The sequence below is a fragment of the Bicyclus anynana genome, chromosome 27 (genome assembly GCF_947172395.1).
Source record: "Bicyclus anynana chromosome 27, ilBicAnyn1.1, whole genome shotgun sequence".
Classification (NCBI taxonomy): Eukaryota; Metazoa; Arthropoda; class Insecta; order Lepidoptera; family Nymphalidae; genus Bicyclus; species Bicyclus anynana.
This window is the reverse complement of record NC_069109.1, coordinates 5,210,840-5,221,994: the sequence shown is the minus strand read 5'-3', so window position 1 is coordinate 5,221,994 and position 11,155 is coordinate 5,210,840. Positions and strand designations below refer to the sequence as shown.

The following is an 11,155-nucleotide window of genomic DNA, read 5'->3' as shown; positions in this document are numbered from 1 at the left end:
TGGAAAAATGGTATTGTCCACTACGCGATTAATAGCAAGGATTATGGTAAGTCACAGAATAAAGAATGATCCAGAATGAGTCTTTACAAGCTGCGTGGTGAATATAAGGTATTTAAAAATCAATTGTCATTATATTTTTTTAATAATTACCTATTTTTTTTTAATTCCGTCACTGTTATGTAACAGATTAGTTATCCCGCCAATTTATGTCGACTTTTCAAATTTAATTTAGGGAACTCAACGCGTTATTGTTGGGGCTTATTCTGATTAAGAAGTTTGCGCTAAGTTTACACTGGCTGTTGAAACTCACATGGCCGTAGCATTTTTTTTTATAATTACTTTATTTTTTACGTAAAACTTTTCCTTAAGAACTTCATTGACGTCTGAACAGGCTGTATGGTCAACAATCTTTGCCTGTCCCCGAATTTAGTTGGGGATAAATTAAAAAAAAAAAAAACAACTTCACAGCTGATGACAGCAGTTCTAATTTTAAAATTCATTCCGACCCTTAGGTGGGAAGTAATTTGTATGAGTTATACCCTCCCTATGGAGGGAAGCATTTTCCACCCAATGCTCAGATCAAAACAACACTACTTTCCGAGTATGAGAAATGAAAAGAATATTACATAGTTACATACATACAAGGTACTCAGTGGCGTGCACAGGGTTGTCGATCAGGGTGTGCACTAGTAAGAAAAATTAGTGAAAATGGGAATATTTTTATATATTGACTATTAAGAAAAACATATATTAGGGTACGCAGAACTTTGATGCATATATGAAGTGCACGCCACTGAAGATACTACCTTCTAGTCTAGTAAAAATATTACTAGTACACAGCAGTGATAGCCTAGTGGATATGACCTCTGCCTCCGATTCCGGAGGGTGTGGGATCGAATCCGGTCCGGGGCATGCACCTCCAACTTTTCAGTTGTGTGCATTTTAAGAAATTAAATATCACGTGTCTCAATCGGTGAAGGAAAACATCGTGAGGAAACCTGCATACCAGAGAATTATCTTCGTTCTCTGCGTGTGTGAAGTCTGCCAATCCGCATTGGCCCAGCGCGGTGGACTATTGGCCTAACCCCTCTCATTCTGAGAGGAGACTCGAGCTCAGCAGTGAGCCGAATGTGGGTTGATGACGACGAAAAATATTACCTATTACTACAGATTTGCACTCCCAAGAAATCATATCGACGACTTTGTCCCGAATACAAGAAACTTTTTGTGTCAAATTCTTTCAAAGTTCCTCCGACTTCAATACTACAGCGAAATACAAGATTCTGTACATAAGCAATCCACACAAGCGGAAGACTTGTTCACCAAATGTTTACGATTTTAATAGCACCGTTGTGGTAAGTTCCATCTGTAACTTTTAAGTTCCATCTGTGACTTTTAAGTTCCATCTGTAACTTTTAAGTTCCATCTGTGACTTTTAAGTTCCATCTGTAACTTTTAAGTTCCATCTGTAACTTTGAAGTTCCATCTGTAACTTTTAAGTCGGTAAGTAAGCGGTCGTACCGGTAATGATCGTTAGTGTTACTTTGTGTATCTGCCGTCCTTGACACGTAAAGCTTAGAACCTGCTCTAAGGCTACGGCTTCTCCGTCAGAAGTGGAGTTTAGTCTTAGACGGATATGACGTCGTGTTGGCTTGTGCAGACGCTAGGTGGCGCGACTTGTTTCCGTAAACATTAGGGAGTTAGGGAGGGGTAGCGATCGGTTGGCGAGAACGGGTGGTAGAATCTTTAGAAATAGTCAACTGACGTGTCAAATGTGCTTGTAAACTTGAAATAAATGAATTTTGACTTGTACAGGACATGACTATAGGATACAAATGTTTGAATCCAAGAGATGTAGCCAGGATTGTGACAGCGATGCTGAGAGCAGGCGTTGATTCTACCAGTAAGTATCTTATCATCATCATCTCCTTACCCTTATCCCACTTAACTGGGGTCAGAAAAATATGTCAATCTTTTCCATTCGTCTCTATTATACTCGTCAACTCATCATCCACTCCTTTTACACACATGTCCTCTTCCACACAATCCAACCATCTCTTCTTTGGCCTTCCTCTCCTCTTATGACCTTCCACTTGCACATTCAACATTTTTCTAGTAATATGAATTTCCTCCCTACGCATTACATGTCCATACCAAGCTAACCTTCTACTCCTAAGTTGGTATATCTATCACACAAATATTAAAAAAGGCGAAAGTTTGTGTGTATGTATGTTTGTTCCTCTTTTACGCTGTGGCTACTGAAGCGATTTGACTGTAATTTGGAATGGTAATAGATTTTACTCTGGATTAACACACAGGCTACTTTTCATCCCGGAAAAAACCATGGATTCCGCGGGATTTTGGAAAACTGAATTCAACGCGGACGAAGTCGCGAGCGTTCGCTAGTAGTCTATAATATTTTTTTTTGTGAAATTAGTTTACCTGGTAATACTCGTAGGTATCTAAATTATGACAATTTTATAAATTGTTCCTTTTATTTAAAAACTAGCGGACGCCCGCGACTTCGTCCGCGTGAAACTCGATGTAAACTTTCAACTACCCCTACCCTACCCCTACAAAAAAAAGTATCCTATGTCCTTCTCCTGGCTCAAAACTACCTCCCTGCCAATTTTCAGCTAAATCGGTTCAGCCGTTCCTGAGTGGAGTAACTAACACGACTTTCTTTTATATATATATAGATATCTACATTGAAATGAGTGTTTTTACAGGCAGTGTTGCAAATAGCTACGACTTGGTAGACAGATATGAGAAGGTAAAGATGTTCTTACTATTTAGAGATAATATCTAATAGAGAATTACTAGAAAGGGTAGTTACCTCAATTTAGAAGGTAATTTGTTATTATTTTTTCAAATATTATTTACAATTTAATTTTAAGCTTTTGAAGAGGTACCTAATTATTAACTGATCTAATTTTAGGAAGAATAGTCCATTTTGTATGAGACAGTTTGTACGCATCGATATAAATCGTTAGATGGGCCCCTCCATACTAAAGAACGCACAATTTTATGTCATGTGCACGCACATCTTATCTTGGTACGTAACAAGCGCCTGATGTGAGTGGACGTGAACTTAAAAAAATATTTACTGTTTTTTTTTCATTTTAATCCCTTAATTATGCCTTCGTGTTCATTTTGGAAGAGTAAAAACAAGCCACGTGAATAAAGAGAAATGTGTTACGAGTGATGACGTACCTACTAATATAACCAATTGAACCAATGTCAATTCCGCGACGCTTTGAGGCCCATCTAACGATCTACGATTGATGTTTGTACGTATGCTAACGCCAGCCTTGGAATAGCTTAAGCTATTTAAGCAATTGCTTAAGGCATCCCGTCTAGGAAATAACCGAGAAAAAACGAACACTCGAAAGTTAAAGCAATTTCAAAATCCGGGCGATTTTTTAGAGTTCCGTTGTTCCCCATATAGTTCAATTTCGTCGTTATCAACCCTTATACGACTCACTGCTGAGCTCGAGTCTCCTCTCAGAATGAGAGGGGTTAGGCCAATAGTCCACCACGCTGGCCCATGCGGTTTAGCAGACTTAACACACGCAGAGAATTAAGAAATTCTCTGGTATGCAGGTTTCCTCACGATGTTTTACTTCACCGTTTGAGACACATATTTAATTTCTTAAAATGCACACAACTGAAAAATTGGAGGTGCATGCCCCGGACCGGATTCGAACCCACTCCCTCTGGAATCGGAGGCAGAGGTCATATCCACTGGGCTATCACGGCTCTAAGTTAAGTTCAATTTAGTAAGTTCTCCATGTCCGTCTCTCTGTCCGTCCGTCCGGACGTCTGTCCCATGGCTTAACGCAGAGACTATTACCAACTATAAAGCTGTAAATTAGCATTCTATATGTAGGTACATTAAAGGGCGAGGCACATAGTTCGAAGAGCCGATGGACGTTGGGGTCCCAAAGTGCTGGAATGGCGACCCCGCACTAGAAAGCGCAGTGTTGGCCGACCCCTCACCAGGTGGACTGACGACATCAAGCGAGTCGCAGACATTCGCTGGATGCAGGCGGCTCAGTATCGTGATGTTTGGAAGTGTCTACAAAAGGCCTATGTTTTGCAGTGGACTCCATCGGTTGATATGATGATGATGTAGATTAAAAATGGGAACAAAGTCGTACATTAGAATCTTGAAAAACATTTTTTTAATTAATTTGTATTTCACTTAAAGAAAGTACAGGTAAAAATTGCTTAGGTCATCAAGTTTGCCTAATCCAGCACTGTGCTTACCGTCGTTTAAAGCCGTGTGCACACTGATTTTAGGAGCCAACAAAATCGCTCATAACAACCGAAGAAAGCAAATACATCAATTCGCTTTACAAGACTGAGTGTGGACTACTAACTCGTAAAGTTTCTCCATCTAGAAGAGCAATGAATATTGAAGACTCGATTCAATTTAGTGCTGACAATTTGAAATACTATAGTGACAAATTGTGGCCCTTGGGGATAGTTTTGTATGGTGTTGATAAGAAATTAGGTAATTATAAAAAAAATATGCCCCTCATTTATTTATTACTTCTTTTTTTTAAATTTTTAACAATATAAGTATAAAATACAAAACATTATTAAAAAATTATAAAAAAAATAATCAATCCTCCCGCTGCGGGACATTTGAGTATCCAAGCAACCGGTGGTCAGGGCTCCAGAGTGAGGAACCTCCTCACAATACGCGCCGTCTCAAGAATCACTGCCTTTTGTATCCGACTCTTGATCCAACAGTTAAGCGAAAGCTTCTTAAGGTGTTGGTCGAAGCTTTTCGCTATAAGACCATTGACTGAAACAACTATCGGAACAATAATAGTTGACTCAACATTCCACAGAGCTGTGATAGCCCAGTGGATATGACCCCTGCCTCCGATTCCGGAGGGTGTGGGTTCGAATCCGGTCCGGGGCATGCACCTCCAACTTTTCAGTTGTGTGCATTTTAAGAAATTAAATATCACGTGTCTCAATCGGTGAAGGAAAACATCGTGAGGAAACCTGCATACCAGAGAATTATCTTAATTCTCTGCGTGTGTGTAGTCTGCCAATCCGCATTGGGCCAGCGTGGTGGACTATTGGCCTAACCCCTCTCATCCTACGAGGAGACTCGAGCTCAGCAGTGAGCCGAATATGGGTTGATGACGAAAACATTCCACATGGCGGTAATCTCGTGGTACGGTAAGCAAGGTCCAAGTATTTTGATACTTTACTTATTATTATTATTACCAGCGTTAATGCAGCCAGTATTCTTGCCACCATTCCACGTGGGCATGATTTGTATAGTTATTAGGATAAGTTAGCTTAAGTTCCTTATTGTATTCTTTCTCAATAAAAAAAAATAATTTTATAAGTAAACATTTTATAATTATATTACCAAAAATAGTTAGTGTGAACATTAATGTGTGTGTATATTAATGTGATGGGTGTGCTAGTTTCTTGTCGCAAATGGATTCAATATTAGGAGTCATTTTGGACCATTTTTTACCTTAATTCTGACTCAGTATCAGTTATCAAGCCACCATTACGTAAATCTTATCGCAAACCCCCTGCCGTCGAATGGCGAACCCCTAGGGGTTCGCGTACCCCACTTTGAGAAATCCTGTTTTAATGTATAATGCTTAATCTTATTGTAAACTTTATGCACGCCATTTATTTCCAGTAAACACAGAAGACTTCAATGCTCTAAAACGCGCTATGAACACAATACAACAGTCTACGTGTGTAGTTTTCCAGGAAATTGTGTTAGACGATGTTTTGTTGCCAAAGAGTTACGTATGGTTTGAGGAAGACGGGGAAGACATGCCAGAGTTGGGATTCGTTGAAGGAAAGCAAGTAAGAGCCTGCAAAATTCATAAAATTCAAGTTTTTTTTCTTTACAAGTTAGCCCTTGACTACGTGTGAAAGCGAAAATTCGTTATCAACCCATATTTGGCTCACTGCTGAGCTCAAGTCTCCTCTCAGAATGAGAGGGGGGGTTAGCTCAATAGTAGACCACGCAGGCCCAATGCGGATTGGCAGACTTCACACACGCAGAGAATTGAGAAAATTCTCTGGTATGCAGGTTTCCTCACGATGTTTTTCTTCACCGTTTGAGACACGTGATATTTAATTTCTTAAAATGCACACAACTGAAAAGTTGGAGGTGCATGTCACGGACCGAATTCGAACCCACACCCTCCTGCAGAGGTCATATCCACTGGGCTGTCACAGCTCAGCGCAGGCCGGGGGGCGCGTAGCCGAGTGATATGAAGAATAAAAACTCATGGCTGATACACTTCCCCGCACGCACGTATTCACACCTGCGTAGTCTTTCCCCCAGTCGCCCGCATATCATTGGAGTGTCATCGAACTTGCCAAGCTTTAACATTCCATCTAAGATGGAAGCGGGCTAACTTGTTAGGAGGAGGATGAAAATCCACACCTCTTTCGATTTCTACACGACATCGTAGCAGAACGCTAAAGCGTTTGGTGGTACGTCTTTGCCAGTAGGGTGGTAACTAGCCACGGCCGAAGCCTCCCACCAACCAGAGCCGGACCTGAACTAATTAAGATCTCAATTGGCCCAGCCAGGGGAACGAACCAGGGCCTCCGTTGTAAATCCACTGCGCCACGGAGGCCGTCGAAAAGTCGACTTAGTTAGACGTAGGGACGTTGAGGTCCCAAGGTGGAAAGGCGACCCCGCACTAGTAAGCGTAATGTCGGTCGACCCCCCACCAGGTAAGGTAGACTGACGACATCAAGCGAGTCGCAGACATTCGCTGGATGCAAGCGGCTCAGTATCCTGATGTTTGGAAGTGCCTACAAAAGGCCTATGTCCTGCAGTGGCTGATATGATGATGATGAAACAAGCAAGTAACCTATTTGATTACAGTCTATAAAGCTATCGTCTCTGGTCGTGGGCGCTGCTGGGCACACCGCCCACGTTGTCAACAATCTACTACGAGTCATGGGCGTGCCCATGATGTCCAACCGTTTCGATCGGGATAACTACGTCATAATCCACTGGAGCAATGTTGAAACAGGTAACTATCACCCAAGTCATCATTAACCCATATTCGGCTCACTGGTAAGCACGAGTCTCCTCTCAGAATAAGAGGGGTTAATGTTACAAGTTCCTCCATTACAGGTGGTATTCACATTCATTATTTATGTTATTGTAGAGGGGAGTTTTTGTTTATAAATAAAAGGAGAATTTGATGACTTGAGCTCAGTTGTTTGTTAGGCAGCGTAGACGCCGTCACGCTGCCAGTCGCGTTAGTGATTTTGTGCAATAATGTTGTGTTGTAATTATTGATTTAAGCCAAGGTCACAAGTCCTGGGACCTGCGCGATGTGTTTCCTCTATCACAAAATAATGGTACAATCACTGTCGCTGCTGTACGTCACGTCATATTAGGCCAATAGTCCACCACGCTGGCCCAATGCGGATTGGCAGACTTCACACAAGTATAGAATTAAGAAAATTCTCAGTTAAGCAGGTTTCCTCACGATGTTTTTCCTTTACCGTTTGCGACACGTGATATTTAATTTCTTAAAAAGCATCTATTTAACCGAAAATTTAGAAGTGTCTATGTACAGGACCAGAATCGATTATATGCTCTTCTAATTGAAGGTAGAGATCATATCCACTGGACTACTCATCATCCAAGTATTGGGGTTATAGAAGTTTACATGAAATAACTTTTTAGCAGACTCAGGAGTGATTACAAAATTAAGAAAACTAATGTCGAACAAAGGTTATGATTCACAACAACTTAATTAACAAATCAAACTGTAACCAAAATAAGACCCTACAATGGCAGAGAATGACCTTGAGTGAAGTCACGAACTTGTGAACGTTGTGTGTAGGGTTAAAGGATCCTTTGACTGTTAACAAACACTCCCCTTTTCCACTCAAGTCTCCCCGCCTATCCCAAGTAACCCATAAAGAATTACACAACAAGAGATGTGGACGGCTCGAACGCCACGAGCACACTGAAGTTGTCCGCAAGTCGTTGCTACGCGGCGATAACATAACTTGAATTTGATTGTATAGGCAAGGAGCGCTATCTGGAAAAGGATCCCGAAGACGCGTGGTTCAGCCATATACCCTACGACTTTGACAGCGTCACCCACGCGCCAGCCAACTATATGTGTTCTCACTGCGAGCTGGGCCAGCTCACTGTGCAACCTATACAGGTAAGAATACGCAGCGATGTGCATGTTACATGTTCTTCGATGACAGGTTGTTGATTCATTATTTATGTTATTGTACGGGGGAGGTATCAGTGTTGGTATAATAAAATTGAGTAAGTATGTAGACCTTATTAATTGATTATGAACACTGCTAAAACTCACGTGATATTAGATCGGAGTATGCCCGACTAGTTTCGAACTGACGAAGCGGCTGCGCGACGCGCTGCTGCTCGCATCGCGCGCTGGGCGTAGGGTTGAGTGGTGGGGAGTGAAGGTTCCGTTACACTCTCCGACGGTTCATTAATGTCCGGTTCATTAATTTTAATTGGGATCATGGATGCTTGCTGCCACCAGCGTGGAAACCGCTATTTCTTTCATTGTCACATACAACTAACTTGGAACAAGATAGCATTAGTTCGGTTTGCTTACAAGAAGACGAGTCTAATGAAGATGACATTAATGAACCGTCGGAGAGTGTAACGGAACCTTCACTCCCCACCACTCAACCCCTCTCTCACTCGCAGTTGTATTTATTAACATTTGTTTGTTTAAAAAAGTTAAATAAGAGGGTATTTGATGACTACAGCTCAGTTGTTTGTTTGTCAGCAGCGTAGACACCGTCACGCTGCCAGTCGCGTTAGTTGTTTTGTGTTGTAATTATTGTTCATCATGAACTTTTTAGTGTGGGTATGGAGAACATGTCGGGCAGGGAAGTGTTGATGCATTCTAAACGGACCCCTTAAACCTATTCCCAACGTCACAAGTCCTAGGACCTGCTCGAGATGTTTCCTCTACCACTAAATAATGGTACAATCACTATCGCTGCTACCCTTCACGTCACACAAGGTTCTAACAAGTGTATGCACTCTACGTTCAAATAGTACAAAATAATAAAAATTTTAATAAAAAAAAACAACCGACTTCAAAACCTAAAAACGTACCCACTAAACTAAAAAGTGAAAAATAACATCATAATATGTTCTACCTGCTGATCAGTATGAAGGCGGTGCTAAGCCGGTGATGTATTAATTCAAGCCATGTGAGAATATCTTATAGATTTAGATTTTGCAGACAGTGTTGTTTCATGTGGTCCTGTCAGAAATGGCTTAAATTAAGACAACACCGGCTAAGCACCGCCTTCATACTGATCAGCAGGTAGAACATATTATGATGTTATTTTTCACTTTTTAGTTTAGTGGGTACGTTTTTAGGTTTTGAAGTCGGTTGTATTTTTTTATTAAAATTTTTATTATTTTTCCATTTTTAGTGTAAAATTTCATCTCAAACGAATACATCAGACCCCTAATGACAGTCACAACCCATCTTGGTACAAAATTCTCAGCAATACAAATTAATCAAGCCCAAGCACAATGTAGCTACCGTAAACCGTTAAGGGATTCCCTTAACTGACCTTGGTCTTCATCACCAGACCCCTAATCACAGACACAATTACTCATCTAGGTAGAAAGTTCTCAGCAATATGAATTAATCAAGGCCAAACACAAGGTAGTTACTGTAAACTGTTAAGGAGTTCCCTTAATTGTCCTTGGTCTTCATCACCAAACAACTAAATGTCAGTCACAACCTATCTATGTGGAAAGGTCTCATTAATACAAATTAATCAAGCCCAAACACAAGGTAACTGCTCTAAATCGCCGAGGAGTTCCCTCGTCTGTTTTATGGCTCCATCATCAGATCAATTTTAAATCTTCATGAAATTGTAGTGCTTAAAAGTACTAAATAGAAAAGTATAGGAACACACTAGACACCCATATAATTTTCAAAAGTTCCCCTCAATTTCTCCAGGATTCCATCATCAGATCTTGACATGATGGCAATGGGACCAAATGGGGACTATACCGTATCAAACAAAAAAAGAATTTTTGAAATCGGTTCAGGCGTTTTTGAGTAATCGGTGTACATACATAAAAAAAAAAAAAATACCGACCGAATTGAGAACCTCCTCCTTTTTGAAGTCGGTTAAAAATGGAATATTCCGTCCATCGATATAAATCGTTAGATCGGCCCCTCCATATTAAAGTATTAAAGAACGCACTACTCAAAGACGTCCACGCACATCTTAACTAAATATGCAACAAGCGCATGCTGTGACTTAAAAAAATATTTGACTGCTTTTTTCTTGTTTAGTCCCATAATTATGCGTTCGTGGTCATTTTGGAAGTGTAAAAACACAAGCCGCAACACGATAACGAAAAAGTTGTTACTTTTCATTCGTAAGTATTAGCGAAACCAATGACAATTCCGCGACGCTTCGGGGCCCATCTAACGATCTACGATCGATGATTCCGTCTACAAAAGACGTAGTTATCAACCCATATTCGGCTCACTGCTGAGCTCGATTCTTCTCTCAGAATGAGACGGGTTAAGCCGATAGTCCACCACGCTGGACCAATGCGGTTTGGCAGACTTCACTCAAGCAGAGAATTAAGAAAATTCTCTGGTATGCAGGTTTCCTCACGATGTTTTCCTTCACCGTTTGAGACACGTGATATTTAATTTCATAAAATGCACACAACTGAATAGTTGGAGGTGCATGCCTCGGATCGTATTCGAACCTACGCCCGAATTGAAGGCATAGGTCATAGACTTTTTTGATATAATTTTTTTTTTGCAGGACAAGTTATGGCAACGCACGTTGTCTATGGGACACACGACAAAGTTGAGCGAATCGGATGTAAAACTTGTCAACATGTTGTATGGTGCAAAATGTTCTGTAAATTAAAAAAATAAATAACTTAATACAAACACTTCCCCTTTATTGTAAATAATAAAAGTTGGCCCTTGACAACAATCTCACCTGATGGTAAGTGATGATGCAGACTAAGATGGAAGCGGGCTAACTTGTTAGCCACGGCCGAAGCCTCCCACCAAGACCTGGACCAATTAAGAAAATCTCAATCTGCCCAGCCGGGGATCGATCCCAGGACCTCTGTTTTGTA

General features: G+C 40.8%; 1 protein-coding gene across 1 annotated transcript; it reads left to right on the top strand.

Annotated features, from left to right (window-relative positions):
- Window positions 1–32: 32 nt before the first annotated feature.
- Window positions 33–11,142, top strand: LOC112056146 (astacin-like metalloprotease toxin 3). The gene is made up of 7 exons (XM_052890210.1): window positions 33–1,903; window positions 2,730–2,773; window positions 4,303–4,516; window positions 5,681–5,853; window positions 6,893–7,043; window positions 8,056–8,198; window positions 10,831–11,142. The coding sequence occupies exons 1-7, from the start codon at window positions 1,819–1,821 to the stop codon at window positions 10,936–10,938; spliced, it is 918 nt and encodes a 305-aa protein (XP_052746170.1). The 5' UTR covers window positions 33–1,818; the 3' UTR covers window positions 10,939–11,142.
- The last annotated feature ends 13 nt before the right edge of the window (window positions 11,143–11,155 follow it).

What these genes read in the sequence shown, in the direction of transcription:
- LOC112056146 (XM_052890210.1), top strand. Translation starts at nt 1,819, where the DNA reads ATGACTATAGGATACAAATGTTTGAATCCAAGAGATGTAGCCAGGATT. An exon ending in AGCAGGCGTTGATTCTACCA is followed by an intron (nt 1,904 to 2,729) that starts GTAAGTATCTTA and finishes GTGTTTTTACAG; the next exon opens with GCAGTGTTGCAAATAGCTAC. An exon ending in TGGTAGACAGATATGAGAAG is followed by an intron (nt 2,774 to 4,302) that starts GTAAAGATGTTC and finishes CACTGATTTTAG; the next exon opens with GAGCCAACAAAATCGCTCAT.